Genomic DNA, 20022 nt, shown 5'->3' with positions numbered 1-20022 from the left:
AGCACCACACAAAAACCAGCCTGTGGTGCTGAGGGAACAGAAGTTAATACCGGGGTCTTTATGTTTGAAATGGATGGTGAGATCAGCGGTCAGTGAGTGCGGTTCATTAGTTTGCGACTGTGATTGGCTTGAAGGTATAAGGCTCTCCGCTGAGTGACTTATGGCTGTAATTTAGCCTTGATTACATACACCATTACTTTAGCTCTAATTAGACTGTCACTCAGGGGAGGGAGGGACGAAGGATGCAGACTAACTCTGTTTAAGGGATTCATATGTTGATTTTAAAGAGGATCTTAGTGCATTAAAATAGAGAAGCTTCCGAGAACTAGTGAGATAGACCGGAAATGTAAAGTCACAGAGACATTATCCAAATTGACAGTGAATGAATTGCACAGTGACATGTGTTCAGTTTTAAAATATACACACTTCAGAGCTCTTCATTTCCAACATTGTGACGCAGGAGCGTATTAATCAGCTCGCTCTGGCCCCGTGTCAGATAATGAATCACTGCCCGGGCTCCGGCCCTGACCCCGGGGTCCCGCTTTTATAGACGACCACTTCATCACAGAACAATCTGCAGGGCGACTGCAGACAAAAGACACACAACCTCACCTGATGACCTTGCCTTATGATCCATGAAGGGAGGTTAGAGAATAAAATAAACAGGGAATAACAAGAAAGATATAGATTTATTCATGGACACTATGTTATATCCGTGTATAAATTCAATTCTACCTCTCTTCATAAATGTTTATCATGTCACAGTGGAATAAAGAGATAGTTGAGGGTGACTTTGGTGGTAAGTGTTACTGAGTAATTGGGGCTCATAATGAGTCTTATTTCAGGGTCAGTTTAGCACTGCATAGAGTTTTTACTGGACTGATAACCAACTTTAGAGTCAGTTTGGGACATTTCTCATTGCAGGAATATTTTTTGATGGTGTCACCCAGAAATAATTCTATGGAATATGAATATCTACTAATCCCCAAGAAGAGCACCGGACTTTGAAGCCAATGTGACATTAGCGACCAAACCATGTAGTGACAGCAATGGCGTCCACCACGTGATGCACAGAGGCCCCAAAATACCTCCCCATAATCTTACATTGTATAAGAAGCGGCTGTGAAAGGGTTGATACATTTTTTTGAGTGTCACAACCACCATGAAAGGACTCGTTCAGTCAGAATTTGAACCATTTGGTCATTAAATCATTAATTTAATAATTAATTTAATAATTTTATGCTCATTCGGGTTAGTGCTTGCTCTATGGGCCCCACAATGCAGAAGATGTGGCTAATTTTACACCCAGAATCAAACTTTTTTGGTTTCATGTGCCACTGAGCAGCTTCCATAAGAATGAACCGAGCCCCACCTCCAACTCTGCATATTTCTTCTCTAATTAAGTCAAATAAAAAGTGTGTTTAATCTGTGTGTGATGGATCGCTGTCATTACGGACATGTATTCAAACAATATTTTCCATAATCTGGAGACACCCAAAAGGCAGAAGTTACACCATCCTCAGTTATCAGTGTGCCAAAATTCACAACCATTTGACTTTGTTGACTTATTATTACCAGTATGGACCCATCTCACTGATCTGTATTTGCAATGAAATAATTTATAATTCTACTGATTCGGTTAATTGAAGAAATATACAATAGAACAACATTTGATTTATCATACTCATAATAATAGTTTAGAATGAGAAAACTGTATATTCGATAGCATTTCCATGGGCATTTCCACTGGCTGAGTTTTTAAGAAATTATTCCATCACTTTTTTGAAGTATATTTCTATGCATCATTAGGCTGAGTGAGCCCTCTTAAACTAGAATCAAATAAATTATTCATTGTATAAACAGGACATGTGCCAAGATAATTTTTTCTTCTACTACTGTAACTTCCTTTAAGGAAATAATTGCCACCTGGGGATTTCTTTGTACCTCTAATGTACTTCAACCAAGTATTAAAAGTGACTCAAGTTGACTAACTAATTTTCCAAGAAGATATCAAGACTCAAACTATCAAATGGATGAAAAGACCATTATGACCATGCTTTGTTTCTACAGTACCCCAGGATAGACAAACTAAACACTGGGCTCTAGGTAGAGTCTTTCCTGTTTTGTGGCCACTGTTCCTTTTTTACATTAGGAAGGAGTGGGTAACACGAAGGGGATGCAATCAGCAACTAGACGGCACTAAATCCTACTCGCTGGTCCCTTAATAATAAAAATCCGGGTTCTCAGTTGCACTTCTTCATCTCGACATTCATGGGATTTGAGCTCTTTTGGTAAATCAATGTGTCCAGTCTGATGGCAACTGGGACAACTGGTCAATAAAGTGTTAATGAGACAGGAAACTCTGTATCGATAGAGGAGCTAACAGACATTTTTATCAGACTAAATTAGACTATAACTGCTTTTTATTTAGCTTGATTCTAAGTAACGGCATGCAGATTCATTTCCACTGTCATAAAATATACATCACAATACACCTCACACATTAAATCTACAGGTAACTCCTGTCTTGTCTTGTGATTGGCACACAGGACTGTCAACACACAAACGCAAAGTTTAATCTTGTTGTTGAAAATGGACGGCCGATCTGTTTCATCTCTCGCTGCAGGACAATGCAGTGGTTTTATGGCACGGGTCACATCTGCTATGGGATAATGACAGGGGTAAGCCAAATGGAACATGAAGTAGGTGAGCGCGTGTGTGTGTGTGTGAGTGAATGTGTACGTGCGTGTGTCGTGCACATGTGGTTGGAAGGGGGAACTAATGAGTCTCCTATGAGCTATTATCCGTACCTTAGCTCCGCACTCTGCAATAATAAAAGCCAACATTGCAGAGCTCCCTAACAGGAGTCTGCAACACAACACACGCCTCTGATAATGCAAGTGATAAAGTATCCACTCATCTAGTGCAAACCTCCACTTGGATCAAAATCAGTAAATCAGCAGAGTGTTTCTGACACAGCACGTTTCATTTGTTTAAGAATTTCATCTTGTTTGAGTTGTTTTTCATTAAAGTTATAGGAATCTGACAGAAAATCGAGTGTTGCTGATATGAATGTGAGGTTTTGAGACATTTCTACATGATGCATTAATGTGGGTTCACACACACTGTCCTTTGGGGTCAGGATCAGCAGACTACTGGCAGCTGCACCATGTAGTCTAAAACTGTCTGACCACTAAGCCAATTATGTGATCTGTCTTAGAGAGCACAGTGTCAGCTGAGTGTGATAAAGCCAGTTCCAAATGGCACCAATGACCCACATTTGTTTACCTACTGATGGATCCACTGATCAGAGCAATTCTATGCACTTAAGTGTTTGTATAGGCAGTGTATGAGATACACAAAGCTGCAGAGTATCACAGTTATGTGCCAGAATCTCAATCAATCATATTAGATGAGAGTGATAATGGCACATATGAGGTGTGGGACACTGGATCCATCCCAATCCCAGGTTCCCCCAATAAATAATACTGGAATTATACACGCCTCAGGCCATGACCCTCCAATCTAAGGTATCTAAGCAGAGCGGGAGAGAGACGGAGGAGGGGGACATCCCTGAATGCGAATCCCCGTGAGATGAGCCGTGCTGGAGAGACGCAGAGTAATCCTGTGGAGTGGGAAGAGAGAAAGATCCCTGCAGCAGAGCGGCTCGGATATTAGAGCTTTATTTCCCCCACGTTGCCAGGGTGAGTGAGTAAGTGGGCGCTCGTTCTGGATGTCACGCAAAAACTAGTTCCTTTGGTTTACTAAAGCCGGCTGGTTGGCTGTGTTTTTCTAGGGGGGGAAAGGGGGGGTGGGAGGCTCACTGCGCTCTGGACGCGCAACATGAAGTAGGAGGAGAGCAGCGGAGCGCGCTGAGAGAGACTCTCCAAGAGTTAGCGGTGTGTTCACGGCGATAGAGTATGAAGAAATGTGAGTTGAACTTGTGGTAGAATGGCACCTTATCCCACATGGGTGTCTGAGGGATGGCAGCTTTTCACCACCACCATCACCACCATCCGAGCGCGGACCTGCGGCGGCTCTTCCACCGGCTCACCATCGCGTCCTCTCTGAGCATCCTCTGCTTCTCCCTGGTCTACCTCCTCACCGGATGCTGCGAGTCAGAGCTGACAGAAAACTCTGAGATCAGGCCACCCACGCGCGACTTCCTCGTGTCAGGATCAGGATGGCCGCTCGAGAGAAACGAAACCAGCGGTGCCAAGGAGGTGACCACCGCGTTTGGCGAAGGCGCGTTCAGCGGTCGTCCCGGGCTGGAGGCGAACAGTTCGGGGAAAGAATGGACAGCAAGTCGGAGGTTACCCCAGGCTCTGATCATAGGGGTTAAAAAAGGAGGCACCAGGGCTCTGCTGGAGTTTCTGCGGCTCCACCCGGACATCCGAGCCCTGGGGTCGGAGCCGCACTTCTTCGACCGGCATTACGCACGGGGACTGGATTGGTACAGGTACGCAAACATTACGCAGGGAATCTATCACAGCAGAGTCACTGAATCTACCACAGAGTGTCCAAAATTTAAGTTTTATTTTCTTTTATAAACTTTAAAACATAATTTAAAGGAATATCTGTCTTATTTTACATATTTCCTCACTTCATTTGCAACTTTTTCACTTCCACAAAATGCAACTAAAAGCTCGTCTGCTTAGTGACTGACCCTCCTCGTCATTTAAATGATGGGTTCTCACTTGAATCTTGCTTTTTCAGTGTTGGTGGAAGTATTTTTTTTTCTAAAGTCGAACTGGCAGATACGAGCCTCCAGCGTCCTCTGGAAGAAATGAATCTCTTTGTGCTGTTTGCATACCCAAACATATCCACAGCTATTCCGCGGAGGTTTAGGTGACAGTCAAAGAGACTCTGCCATCTGGCTATGCCAATCTGTGCATGTGTGCTTGCCGTGTGTGTGTGTGTGTGTGTGTGTGTGTGTGTGTGTGTGTGTACAGTAGAGAGAGAGAGAGAGACAGAGAGACAGAGAGAGAGACAGAGAGGATGAGTTCTTATGGAGCAGCAGAGTAATCATCTCTGGAGCCTGAGCCAGATGTTACTGTTGTCATGTGGCTTTGTTCTCAGCCTGTTCCATGAAAACTTGGAAATACTCTGAACACACACACACACACACACACACACACACACACACACACACACACGCACACACACACACACACACACACACACACACATGAGATACAGGGGGACCAGATTCGAGAAACTGAAACTGCTTGAGGTTCGTTTGGCTGGATAAAGGAAAGGAAAGGTTTCAGGCAGATCCCGGATTTTAGATTTGCATGGCACCTATAGATCTACAAACTGCTCCAAAAATTGAAGATTAAAAATGCATCCAAATCTGGACTATGTGGAGTGCTTGTTAACCAGCTTACAGTATATTACTGGGGCTCAATAGTGGCATTGGCTCAGCTCTGGGAGCCTCTTTAACCCATGATGAAGATAAAGTGATCGGGTGAATTTTTGTTTTCACGTTAGACAGATGGAAAAACACACTACATCATGTCTAAGCTGAGGAAATCCATAAAGTCTGGAGGTACTGGAAAAGCCTCTGTGGTGTCCAAGCATATCTGTCTATGTGTGTGTGTGTGTGTGTCACACCAGGTGATGTGAATGTGACACCAGATTGTCACGTCTTTCCCTCGGGCCAGATGGGGCTCGCTGCATGTCGAGCCACTTGACATCACTGTCAGCTCTGTCAATTGACCTCTGACTCCAGGTCACTTTACGCTGGAAGTTAATGATGTGTTCACACCACTTCATAACAAACAGCACACACCCAGAGTACACACACAAACACAAAGGAACAAAGGAAATGTGGTTTTGGTTTGGTTGTGGTGAAGAAGTTGTCAAATTACTTAAAATGTATTTTTTCAACTCAGCATATCTTCCTGTTTTCTTAGTGGATAAATCTATAGTTTTTTTACTACCTGTATCTTATTTTTGTAGTTTTTTCTCTACTTTCTATTATTTATGATAATATTGATCTCACCAAAATCATCTGGGAACGCACAACAAAATATGACTAGCAAAACACAAATGGCCAGACAGCTTTTTAACAAGACAGCAGAACTTACTAATCTATTTCATACAGCTCTAAAACACCCCAAAGGTTTATCACAATTGCTCATTTTACAGGAGCACACACTCACAGAATAAAAAGTCAAAGCTGGACCAGAAAGTCAGTCAGTAAACTGTAAATGGACTCATGGCAAACTGCTACAACATAGCCTTACATAGCTAACTGCTGACTGACCAGTGTTGGCTCTGTGAGCTGTTTTGTCTTCTTATAGACGAAGCTTAGCGCGCGTTTGACAAGTTTTTACTAAAAAATCACAGGAGCCATTTCAGTGTGTTTCTGTTTATGTGTTTATTACATTTTTATTAAATTATTATTTTTTCTACAGTAGCTTTAACCTTGTACACTTTACACTTTGAGGTTCTTTTGATTAGCCTGCTTAAAGCAGCTACAAGGACTGATTCTTTTGTGTTGAATCTGGCGACCCCTGTGGACAGAAGCGGTAGTGTTCACTGCCTCGTTTCGACTGTTTCAAGCCTGACCAGTTGGCAGGCATTAAGAGTTACTATACACTCTTGTTTGCTTTTGTGGGTCATATAGAAGCATCAGTATTAAACGGAGATACTCATAACCAGTTAAAAACTTGTACTACGTTTAATTTCACCAAACCGATTTATGTTGCTTATTAACCTGTTCAATAAACTGTGGTAAATCATATATATTTCAGCAGGAATAATTCCACAATATTATTCTGCACTTACAGAGTTAAGTTTTATTATTACATATAATAATTATTTTATAGCACTATAAAGCTCTTATTTTATATGTGAAACTTTTAAGTTGTTTTACGAGGGACAATTGTGTGTGTCAGCAGTATAGAGGATCTGCTGTAACCCGTGAAGCTGCGTGTACACGGTCTTACCGTGTTTATGTTTATTAAAGATGGTTATTCAAAGAGACATTGTAGCCCACTTACATCCCACGGGTCAGAACCCACAGGACAGAAAGGCTGGAGAACGCTATTTACCAGGAAAAGAGGGTAACAGTGGAATTGATCGGCGGCTTCTTCATTATCTGATATTTCTCCAGCCAGACATTCTGGTCAGAGTTGGTGGAGGTCAGACTCACACATTAAAGTGGTTCACTGTAATAAAGAAATTGGAAACTAACTTGAATAGAAAGGATCCTAAAATGTGGTTTTAAATCTCATTAACTACAAGTTATGTTTGCATGAAGGGTATAATGTTATATTATCGAGGGAGGTAAACTTTTTATTCAGTTTATTTCTCACTATCATAACTTTTAGAGTAGAAAGTTTTTGATTGATTCCATTTGAATATATATATATGTATGCTTCTTCAATGATGACCTTCTTACAGAACGAGGCAAGCTAGTGAAAAATAACTTACTTACACTGTAGTGGTCAATCAAGAGTCCCTGAAACTGTGATGGATATTTACTATAGAACGATATATCATTGTTGGAAAAAGGCAGGTGCAAAAATAATTGGCAGGTGATTGGATGAACCATCTGTCTAACACCATCTATCACAGGTGAACTTAAACCAACAACATCAACAAACCACAACATAGTCAAACTGTTACCAAAGTAAGTCGAAGATGAGAAAAAACATGAAGGAAAGTCTTCAGTGTTGCTCTTTACTCTTCTTTGAATGAAGGGTTACTCTCAGGTTCTGATTTAACTAATGCTAAGCTAATCTCTTTAGCAACTGCCATTGATGTTTTCAGGTTGTAGCTGCCAGAAATCCCTCATAGGACACCGACTGGTCTGAATGACTCAAGTTTAGACACAAGCACATAGCTTGAAGACTGGCAAAAATGGATTCTTCATTTCCTGATCTTAAAGTCCACCTGCCTCTCAAGGTTACTTTTTAGTGGTGTTACCACATTTCTAGATTTCAGTAGTACATTGTCTATATATATTACTGATATAAATTATAGCCGAACATATGAAAATAAGACATAGGATGTAATAAACCAGAATTTTTCTATCAATGCAATATCACACAGCAAATGGAGGGTCAACTGAAGTGCTTACTGAATCAACATTACATTTCTGCGTAGGAGTCTTTTCTCTTAAACCCTATCATGGACAATCAAGGAGGATGAGATATAGCGTATCTTCCTCCAAATCGCTCCTCGTCTCTCTAAGTAAAATAACATTTAGCTTCACCAGGGCAATTGAGATCAGAGCCCCTGACAAAGATCCACTAATGGTGTTTGGAGCGGAGATTGGATCTGGAACAACGCTGCAATGAGCCCTCAGATGGACTGGAAGTTTCCTCCTTACTGTGTTGTCTGGGATCGATAGCTCTATCTCCTCACTCTGACCTTGGGTTGACTCCAGCATTAGAGCGGTTAGCGTTGGTCAGCTCGGCTTCTGTTACAATTAGCAGGAAGCTTTATCCTACATTGGCATGATCCCCCCGCATAGGCACACAGGGGTCATGTTACACACAGCTTTTTCTCTCGCTGTAGCTCTGGAGGAATCCATTAAAATTGCTCAGCTGGAAATTCACATTTCTCTTGTGATGGTTTCTTGCGGAAAGATGGCGTGACAGGTGAAAAAAAGAGGAGGGAAAATAGAGGTTGGAGAGATAAGGCTCGAATGAGCTGGAGGTTAAAGGGTGAAGCCAGTGTTACCACAACCTCACACATCTCCGCTGACCTTTGCTTCAACCCCGGGGACTGTCACCAGAGCTGGGCTTGTGTATAAAAGCTGACTTCTTCAGGTTCTGTCACAGTATGGAGACCGGCGGTGGTGGGGGCAGGTTGTATTTTGTTCTTGAGGTGCAGCGAGATTTATTGATATATTATTGACTCTGAGTTACTGGCACAGCTTTAACCTGATAGGTTGCATTGTCAGTGTTTTCTGTTCATTTCCAAGAAATCATATCTTGAAAAAAAAATCATGGAGAACACAACAAACTGTTATAGTCAAGTGCTTTATTTGTGTTTAAAAGAAAACGGCCGATTTTTAGCCGATAAACATTGATTTTGTCTGCTGAAATGAAGACTGTCTCTAGTAGATTTTATCTGCTGTAGCTAGCAGGCGTAAGACAATGCTAAATCTCTGTAAGACTGTTGAAAATACCAACCCGGTATCCATGTACAAATAAAATGACTTTACATATTCAAATTGCGTGCAGTGCATATGCAGAAATCCAACTTTACATGCAGGTGAAAGACTAATTCTTAGCCTTGACGTAGGTTTTGGACATACAGGAAAGGATGAAGTCAGGTGAGCTTTGTGGACATGGTTACAATACTGAACACGTGGTAAACATGAAACAGTTGCAGTTTTAAGTTCTGATTAGGCACAAAAACTACTTATGTTTAAGAAAAGATCATGATTCAAGTTAAATATGTTATGATAACTTCTCAGGTCAGCACTGAGTATTGGTTTCACACATGTCACAAGTCTTGTGTCGCTTTGACCTTTCCGTCCTCTATAAGTGGACATTGCTCTTTACAATACATTATCTCACAAAAGTAGATGGGGAGAATTTGTGTATCATCTGCATGCAAAATTAGACTTTGGTGAATGAACTACACACAATTTGAATGTTTAAAGTTGTGTTAATTCACACACCGTTTGACGAGGCTGGAAAAATCAGCCATGATATTAAATATTATTAGACTCAAGCAGAACTTACAAAAGAAACTGTTGGGTGAGAAATAATCAGTTTAGAGTTTATCGAAAAACAACATTATCTAATGCAAATTTGGCTGGAGCTACTGGAGTGTCAACTTCCAAAAGCCAAATATAGAGCAGGACAGAGCTGCTAGTATTACTCTGAACTCTACTATACAAGCTCCTCGACTTCCACACAGTGGATGGTTTAATCCTATATTTGTATTTTTCCGACTAAGGACATACCCCTTGGCTCGTACCTTGATTGTTTCCCTTTTTGTAAGTCGCTTTGGATAGAAGTGTCAGCTACATGTAAATGTAAACTATTACTACTATAAGTACTAAGTACATCAATGCAGATCCATTCTGACACTTCAACATGCACCACACATCATTTATCTCCTTTAGCTGTTTGTTGCTCTGTCTAAAATATTGGTTAAAGCTAAACTTAGCTTGAACCAAATGGCAGTCATTAACTTGTGTTTCATTATGGCCAAACTCTTTCCTTTATTTCCTTATTTCTAGATGTTTGGTGTTTTCAGTTGTCATTAAACACTTACTTTTTCAAAGGACTCAAAATTACTTTATATATTCAATCTCTGAGGCCTTCGCTTAGTTTTAATTAATTTGGAGACACCATGGCTGTCACGCCAGACAATGACGAAAAGGGAGGGCTGAAATTACTCTGTCTTTTCAGAGTCAGCTGCTCTGATGGCACAGATTCATTTGCAATTCATATTAAACTCGTTAAGGGAGGCTTTTAAATTCATACCCATACATTGGTGGCTTTGTCCTTCCGTGACACAGCACATGGTGCTACTTGTGTTTTTGTGTTTGTACAATGGAATATAATTGCCATGCAAATCACAGAAGAATGGATGCCAAAACATTTGATGTTCAGCAGGATTCAGTGGGCGGGAATTAACAGCAAACACAGATTTTCAGATGAATCAGATTTGTTGATCTGCAGGGGGGGACTTACATATTTTATATTTTTAGACTCATTAAAAATGTATATTTTCAGCACTTGAATCCTCCTGATGGGACTGAATCAGTGAATGGTGCTTATCCCTCTGAGATTTGTGATTTTAGCTCCCCGCTCTGCTCTGAATTAGTTTAAATGTGCTTTAGAAATAAATTTGACTCGACTTGAAGCATGGCGCAATTAAAGCTATAGGAACAGATTTAATTTTGGCTTCCACACTGGGTTTTCGTTGGCGTGTGTGTAGCCAGGGTTCAGGTGTGGTCTGCTCTGTCTCCGTACTGTACGGAAGGTGATCACCATAAGGCCCAGACGGGTGGGGCGATCTGGCTCTCATTAAGGCTGTCCTCTGGGGATTGGGAAGTGGGGGAGGAGGGGTGGGGGTGGGGGGGCCCCTCTATGATGGATGTCTCCTGGAAGTGGACAGGGCACAACCACAACGGACGGAGCCCTTAATGCTCCCCCATATAGAGGAAATGGATGAGCGGTCCCCCAATAACACACTCGTGCATGCATAAGGACAAACAAACACACACTCAAATCTCATAACTGACTCATTAATAAGCAGCCAGGTGTGAATAATGAACACAGTCAATATCTTTGATTGGTTAGTGTGTCCTCCTTGGATCAAACATCAAAGATAAACTGAACAGATTTTTACATCTTTGATCCAGCACTCCCACAAATCCCCCCTCAATCCTTTGCTGCATATTTCCTTCAGTATATCTGATACACATTGTAATTGCTTCACATTTGTTAACACACACACCCACACACATCACATGACACAGCATGCTACTGATGGGGCTCCAGAGGGTCCTGGCTCCCCCAGTCTCCACCTGCCACTCTTGGTCCCAGCTGAGGCCCAGTGCTGCATTACCATTTTAAACCCCTTCCCTTTACATTGACACTAACGCTCTCCCCGCTTCATACAACCCCATCATACAGCGCTCATCTTGATACACACAATCCCTACTGTTCCCAGTTGTACGCCATCCAGACCGACCTACGCGTAGTTACCCTAAGCCCCCCATAGGATCAATAGCCAGTGGCCTTGGCTGGCCCGAGGTAATTCACCGGGGAGGCTTGCTGAAATATTGGGAAATGGCCGACAAAAGAGAGGTTCCTCAAAGGCAAACAGAGGCTTATTATAATCTGCTGGATAATCCCTGTGTTCATCGTGCTGGATGTTTGATCTCGCACTTAATGGTAAATGAGCAGTGTAAGGATGTTGGTAAAACAGGCTTTTTAAACTGCCAATTAATTGAGCCATCTTTTTTTTCGCTGGGGTTTCCTCTGTAACACATGGTGTCACCAGACGGTTCTATTCACCTGCCAGTGATGAGCTCTAATGCTTGGATTTTAATTAACCCCCCCTCCCTTTCTTTCCATTCCACTTCCCCACTGTGTAAGCACCCACGCCAACCAGTAGGAGTCACTAATGCGGTAACATGTAGATCCCTCACTGGCTTCCCACCTGTGAACACTTTTACTGCCCACTCGAAGTATTAAACGTGGAAGTAAAAAAATAATAAGTTACGTTTGTTCTACCATTGCAATTTGCAAAACATATTTGGCAGGCAAGTGGGACGTGTGGTTGGGTTTGATTTGGCAAACTGTAGTTCAAGTCACATCTCTTATCTGCAATCAACACTGGGTACTTTTAACTCTGATTTCATTACTATTGACCATGAAAATATTTTTTTCCTGACCTTAATCTCAAATGATTTCAGGTGCTTAAACTTGACCAAAATTGAACTACAGGAACGACAGATCATGACTGCTTTTTGCAAAAGTTATATGTGAGTTATGACGTAACACACTGACAAGAACCTATTTCTTTGTTAAGTGGCTAGTTGAAATTACTTTTGTGTCCACATGCAGTGTGACAGTAGTGACCCTGAATTCTAGATGGGTTGTGTTGTCAGATCAAGAGTCCCCACACTTTTTCTAAAATATTGTATTGTATTCTTAATTCCCATATTTGACTGACTTCAGTGTGAAGTGTCATGCTCAGATATTAAATAAAATAATAATAAGAGCATAAAAAATGCATTTTAACTTTTAAAAATGAAGACCAAATCCAACCTTGTGTCGAACATCCCTGCTGCGGAATGACTGGAACCAAGGTATGGTAACCAAGGTTACACAGTCATATAGAAAGTGTTCAATATAATGCAATGCAAAGTGCCTCATTTCTGATCAGTTGAGCAGAAAAATGTATGAAATGGATAACTCTAAGTAACGCTAAGTGGCCATGATTGCTAGGAGGTTATAAAATGCCAGCGGAGCTATGACTGTAAAGCAGGTTTGACACATGGCATGGATAGAAATGAAAAAGTTATTTTATTTTATTTTGGAAACTACATATATGTCATATTTTCCTTTGTGTTGTAATCAGGAGCAGGCTAAGATAATTAACTCACACAAATTAGACGTCCATCACATGAAAACCAGGAGTAATGAGGAGTATATGCACAAAACCATGAAGGGAAGTAATGCTCATACCTAAAATGAACTTTAGCAACTATTAAAAGTTTGTCAGAACTAAAACATACACATAGGTTACACCATCAAAAATCCCTCACAATATAAAATATAACGACATAACATTTCATATTTACCTTCAGTCTCAAACATCTGTGAACTGCAATGAGGATTCTTGCATATCCTAATATTGTGGGCTATTTCTTTTTCACTTATGAAATATTTATTTTATGACTTTAAATTGCAAATTTAAAAGCAAAATGTCTCGTCTTTGCTCAGCTCAACCAATGATATTGTTTCTAATTCAGAGAAAATGTTGCATAACCAACGCTCCGGTCTGAACTCACTCAGGGATGAAATGGAACTGAAGTTACAGACGTAGCCTCGGGATCACAAAGTTTTCTACGCCAGACATAGCGTATGGGCATATTTAGTTATTAGAAAACTAACAGCTATTTTGTTTGTCAAATTAGTGTGTCTGCAAATCTTGGAGCAGAAGCATATTTATAATAGAGCCTTTCTTTTGATGGTATTCTCAGGGGCAGTAATCACCTCTTTGTGCTTAGGTAATGGTATGGTGCTCTTGGCTCTCAGGCTATTCACAGACAGATTGCTAATGGAGGCGTGTTTGTATCCACTCCCATCATTCCTTCATCAGTCACCCACCCCTTTCATTTAAAACACTCTAGCAAATGCTCCGCAACACACACACACACACACACACACACACACACACACACACACAACCTTTAAAGGGTCTGGTAAAAATCCAGCATGCCCCCCCTTTCTGTCTTCAGAATGTTTGTGTGTGTGTGTGTGTGTGTGTGTGTAATTTGAGATTTTTTTATGTATCTTTTTTATATACGTGTGTGTGAGAGAAATGGGTCCAATGGGAGGCCAGAAGCATGATTGCAAATGCTTGATGAATGTGTGTGTGTGTGTGTGTGTATGTGTGTGTGTGTGTGTGTGTGCCAATGTGCATGGGCCTCCTGCATGCATCCGTGTGTGTAACAGACTGTGTGGCACCTCCTGCTATTGGAGTTAAAAGGGAAGTCTTCAGGCTAAGTGGTGGTAAGCTCTGCCTCACACCAATCAGATCAAATAAAATCACTGTGTGTGCGTGTGCATTTGTCAGATTCGTAAAGCGGGGCCGGTTTTGGAGGGGGTGGATGTATCGACAGAAGGTCGTGTTGCAGGCGTATCTGAAACCCGAGCCGATACCAGAGGACAGTCAGAGCATCCTGTCCTCGCTGTATCAGCCGTGTGTGTCCCCTCTGGTCTCTTATTGTTCGTCCTTCTTTTATTAACGGCTCATTTATAACTCCTTGGGAACATTTTTTATTGACTGTTAGTTTTGTGATATAGCCCTAGAATAGACTGCATAAAAAAACAAGGTCACCTCAGTTCTCACGAGCTTTCTCTGGTTTTGGATGTGTAAATTGGCATTTGTTTTCTAGTTTTCGCTATAACGATATAATTTCTGAAAATGTCTCATTCCACTGCCCCCAAGTGGCAAAACAACAACAACAACAACAACAACAACCTAGAAGTAAAAGAAGAATTGATGAAGCTTTATAGTTTTGATTTTTAAATGCCAGATTATGGAAATTTAAGCAGCAATTTGTGGCACAACTTTTAGTGGCAAATGTCAGTATAAAAGTCTTTGATTTAGACAAGAGATAAATTCATTGTTTTGAGGTTTTTGGAAGTCAAATCTGATATTTTCTAAATCCATATCAGTTGAATCCATTTCATAATAATTAGGTCCATTTTCATAGTAACAATTCTCTAAAATCGTGCTTCTCTGTTTTACAAATTTGAATGTAATTTTACACAACCATTGATTCATACAGTTAGCAAACAGTTGAAACTGGCTCATATTATGTAATCCACCTCAGTACACACAGAGACTGTATTTATTTTTATAAAAGTACCATATCTGCTGTCAATTTGCATTATTATACAGACATAACATAACATTGATAAAATTAATTCAGTCTTGCTCTCATTTTAAAAGCTTTTTTACTGTATGAAAATTATTGTAAATTAATAGTTCATTTAAAACCCATCAATTTAAAATCTGTACCACAGACATTCAAAAATAAATGATGTGTAGCTAAAGAGATTAACACACCGGTACGGGCCTTTAAGTTCAGTTTAAACACACCGAAATGCTGATTCAGAGCTGTGTATGATCATGCTGCTGAGGCTGTGTGTGTTTGGTCAGACAGTCAGGTGTGTGGCAGGTGTGTTGGCAGATGTCCTCCAGTCCCCAGACGCTCCTGTGGGCCCTCTGGAGTCATTTATCTCTAAATGAGTCCCATCTGCTGTGCTTCTGGTGTGGAGGTAGAGGTGAGCAGAGCCAGACACATTCAAAGAAAGACTTTATGTAGCACGGCTGTCACCTGTTTGTGTGTCTGGATCACTGGAGATCTACACTATAGACGGTCCGCCACTGCTCAGTCTGTAAGAGTATGATGTCTGTCAAATTGAGTAATGGGGCAAAGTGACTGTGTGTGTGTGTGTGTGTGTGTGTGTGTGTGTGTGTGTGTGTGTGTGTGTGTGTGTGTGTATTTCTGATTGCTGAACACATTCCAAAGGCATCATGGAGGGCAACTTCAGTTGCAGGCAAATGTCTGTATACAGTGTAAACTAATTTCTAATAATTATATGTAAAGATTTAAAGCAGCAATTTGACATTTTTAGAAATACACTTATTCCCTTTCTTGGCCCAGAGTTTAATGAGCCAATCAATATCACTCAAATATCTGCCAAAATATGGACAAGAGCCAGGGAACGGCATAAAGACAGGAAACAGGTTAAACAGTCCAAAGTTAAAAACATCTGCGTTTAGTTTGTTTAATTCATCCTCACTGCTTCCAGCCTTTATGCTAAGCTAAGCTAATAATGGTATCCATCAGTACGAAAGCAAAGTAATGAACGCGCTTCCCAACGTGTTAAACGTGTGTATATTCTATATATATATATTTCAAGAAAATATTTGAAACAATATTGAAAACAATCTACCAATTTCATCATTATTTAATGCTGCCTAATTATTATATTATATATTATATCAGCTCATGAAAATTTAAGACCACAGTGAGATCAGTTCATAGCAGCTTACAGTAACGTCCATACCGCTGATGATAGGAGACTCTTCTGCTGGTAGTTTGTTTTTACAACATATTTTTCTTGTATTTCCAGAAGTATGATGCCCAAAGCTCTGGACGGCCAGATCGTCATGGAGAAGACACCTCGTTACTTTGTTACTGTGGAAACGCCAGCACGAGTCCATGCCATGTCGCAAGATGTGAAGCTGATTGTGGTCGTCCGTGACCCCGTGACCAGAGCCATATCTGACTACACGCAGATCATCTCCAAGACCCCCGACATCCCCCCATTTGAGAGCCTCGCCTTCAAGAACCGCACCACAGGTACTGAACCAGCTGTTTGGGTTCAAGGGTTCTGAACACACACTCAGTATGACGCTCTCGACGCACATGACATTGACTTGATCCTGGAGGTTTTTATATATTAGTATCTTCTTTGTGTCTTTACTGTGCACGAGCAAGTAAAGGTAAACACAGAAAAAGACTTGATATTCTTCAGCAAACAGAAAACAGTAAATCCCAAGTGCAGATTCACAGTCAGCATGAGACAAAAAAAATCATTATTAGACAAAAAACTAGAATGGAGGGAATAGAGATGTTCTTATCTTACCACGGCCTGTATTTATCAAAATTAGAAAAATCATGCTTAAGAATTCTCTAAAGTGCCAACTCATTAAGTTAATATTATTTGTGTGAAATTCTTATTATGTTTAGTACCAATTAAAGTTAATATTTGAAATGAACAATGACCTAATATACTCCTAAAATATAAATATTTAAACAGGATGTTGGTTCGATATGGAAACAAAAAGGAAACCAAACTGGAGCATTAAAGAAATTCTGCTGTTGTTACATGAGGTATAGCAGAGAAATCAAAAAGAGAATTTAATGCCACACTGACAGTTCTGACAATGAAGATGCATGGGAAGTGAGTGCAAACAATGACAGCTATTATTCTGTAGTATATTGAAAGCAAGATACTGTAATTAACTTATTAGCACAGTCAGTAGTTGGAGCTGCAGCAGTGGTTGTGACTTAAAAACCCTTTGTGCCCCTGATCGCTACAATTTGTCTCAAATTTCATATCAACATTGACAGTATATCCAAACACACCGACATGAGAAACATATTTTTAGATTCAGAACGCCTTACACTTCCCGAGGATATCATATTATCCCCAAACTGCCATCGATAAAATAAAAGGGCATCCGCTTAGAAATCATAGAAACTTAAGAGTGGAAAAGATGCTGCTTGAACAGGAAGAACTTGCCTGACAATCATCATAATTTCAAGGTTTCTTCATCAGAGTAATCCAATGTTAGCTGTCTGTACATTCATGGGTACACTGTAAACAGGAACCTATATCTGTTCCAATTTGTCAAAGTGTAAACAAATGTGCTCAAGTTGTAGCCCACGGCTAACTAACTGACTCTAGCAACATTATACTTCCTGTTTATGGCCCCCAAATTAGTGCTTTGTATATTCTTGGAACAGTGACTCTCTCATATCTCATATATATTTATCTGTCCTATGTTTAAACTGTTAGTGTGGCTCTAGTGTCAAACTTTTAAAAACCCCTTGACTAAGACAATAACTAAAGGGTAATATCTCCAAGGTAAAAGTTGGATGAGATGTCAGTAGCAATGATAAGTTTGAGGGCCTTGCTAAATCTCTGTTTTGTCTCTAGGTCAGATCGACTCTCTGTGGAGCCCACTTTGGATTGGCCTGTATGCCCAGCACCTAGAGCGTTGGCTGGCCTGGTTCCCCAGGGCTCAGATCCATCTGGTCAGCGGGGAGAGACTCATCTCCGATCCGGCCGGAGAGCTGGGCAAAGTCCAAGACTTTCTGGGTCTCCAGAGAATCGTAACGGACAAGCACTTCTACTTCAACAAAACAAAAGGCTTCCCCTGCCTGAAGAAGCCGGAGGGCAGCAGTAAACCTCACTGCCTGGGGAAAACGAAAGGGAGGACGCATGCCTCCATTGACCCGGAGGTGATGCAGAGACTGAGGGATTTTTACAAGCCGCATAACCGGCGCTTCTATCAGATGGCGGGCCAGGACTTTGGATGGCAGTGACCCTTTGATTGTGTGGGACCAGAAGATTTTGGGTAGAAGCCTGTGCAAATTTTCCATCTGACTGAAACGGATGCAATGACTCAGAGAGCGAAAGATTCAGAACAGGGCTGATTAACCGTGTCTGACTAGCAGATGGACATGTCAGAGACTTAGTGATGAAAACAAAGTGTCAATACATTCACCCTTCATCAATCAGCCATCTTGTTCTAGATTTTGAATGACAGCAGTGGCATTTTATCTGTCGTAAATGTTCAGTAAAAAGGTGCTTTTGTGATATTAAACATGGGTGTCCTTTCACACTTTTCTCAGTTTGGTAGGTTATTCCTGCACCAGTTGGTTAAATAAAGCATTTGTGTGCAATGTTGGTCATGTGACTTGTGGTTGCTATAAGTTGCAGCTGTAAAAAGTTGAATGGTGAAATACGCAGTGTAGCTTTTAGTGTCTCTGGTCTGCAATATAATCCTGATGCTCTAGTTGGTAGGCTGTAGTGGCTCAATGAACCCAGAAGAAGAAGAAACATTTTCACATTCCTGAATTTCCATAACCTTCATTTTCTACCTGTTTGTTCTTCAGTCTCACTGGTTAAGAATTTAAGGGCAATCAATGCATACATATTGAGTATCGTCCTCCAAGCATTGTTCCCGAAAAAGAGAGGATGAATCTTTTATGTGGCGAGCAGCAGAGGGGTGAGTGAGAGAATCTTTATATGAGCTCAGATTTGACTGAGTGGTTTTGTATTCTTGAATAATGAATGTGGATAAATGGATGTAGGGGAACTGGTGTGGCTCACTTGCCTCTTCGCCTATTGGCACATTTATGTGCTAGGCTTAGGTTAGCATCTGACTGTAGAACCACCATACTACCATACCACTGGAGGACAACCAAAACAAGACCAGGTCAAATCAATAGGAGAAGGTCGACCTCATCCACTGGTCGTTTCTCCGAATGTCATGTATAAAGCTTTCATGCTTTTACTGTGTTACTGTGAGAAGGCCTGCTTACAGGGTTGTCTGTTTTCAGTTTGCATGTATTTGCACTAGTTTCAAAGCATAAAAAAAATAAAACTATTTTTAAGCAAAGCATTATTGTACACCTCTTTTCACATGTATTCTTTTTCCTCATTGTTAAAAGGTCTCATTGAGCCTTAATGAATAAGGTTTGGATTTATGTTGGACGTGAGTGCAGACAACATTAGTGCAATTGCTTTGCAAATGTAAATGTGTTTACGTCATAGGTGTGGGGCCTACACGCTGCTTGGCTGATGAGATGCAAAACGTCTGATGGTCCTTTTAATAATGTGAATGAAATTGATCTAATGATGAATTTGAATTTCCCATATTGGTTATATTGTTGGTGTGTATGGATGATTCTTATTTTAAAAAAAGGGCAAACTATATTAGAATCTGTGACAGAACACATTCTGATATACTAGCCCTGTATGTGTGTGTGTATGGCTGGATTAAAGATGGAATATAAAGAGCAGATTTCATGACAAAAACATGTAAAGTTCCTGCATTTAAACAGCAAAAACAGAAGACAACGTCGCCACCTTGTGGACATTAAAGGAAGCATTTGGGAAAAAGTCCAGCAGAGACAATTGTAAAAACAAGTTCATTCTTTATTAGGATGTTTTCTTTTAGTTTAAATAATAACTTCTCATATAAATTTATTCATATCAA

The 20022-nt window shown here is 40.6% G+C and overlaps 1 protein-coding gene across 1 annotated transcript; it reads left to right on the top strand.

Annotated features, from left to right (window-relative positions):
- Positions 1-3648: 3648 nt before the first annotated feature.
- hs3st3l (heparan sulfate (glucosamine) 3-O-sulfotransferase 3-like) lies at positions 3649-18591 on the top strand. Its single transcript, XM_010741470.3, has 3 exons — positions 3649-4459; positions 16362-16591; positions 17955-18591. The coding sequence occupies exons 1-3, from the start codon at positions 3984-3986 to the stop codon at positions 18341-18343; spliced, it is 1095 nt and encodes a 364-aa protein (XP_010739772.1). The 5' UTR covers positions 3649-3983; the 3' UTR covers positions 18344-18591.
- The last annotated feature ends 1431 nt before the right edge of the window (positions 18592-20022 follow it).

Source organism: Larimichthys crocea, chromosome XVI (genome assembly GCF_000972845.2).
Source record: "Larimichthys crocea isolate SSNF chromosome XVI, L_crocea_2.0, whole genome shotgun sequence".
In the NCBI taxonomy this organism is placed as follows: Eukaryota; Metazoa; Chordata; class Actinopteri; family Sciaenidae; genus Larimichthys; species Larimichthys crocea.
Note: the sequence above shows the minus strand (reverse complement) of the source record. Positions and strands in the feature narration are given on the sequence as shown.

Coding starts and splice junctions, on each gene's coding strand:
- hs3st3l (XM_010741470.3), top strand. CDS start 3,984: ATGGCAGCTTTTCACCACCACCATCACCACCATCCGAGCGCGGACCTG. Junction 4,460..16,361: donor CGGGGACTGGATTGGTACAG/GTACGCAAACAT, acceptor TTGTATTTCCAG/AAGTATGATGCCCAAAGCTC. Junction 16,592..17,954: donor CTTCAAGAACCGCACCACAG/GTACTGAACCAG, acceptor TTTTGTCTCTAG/GTCAGATCGACTCTCTGTGG.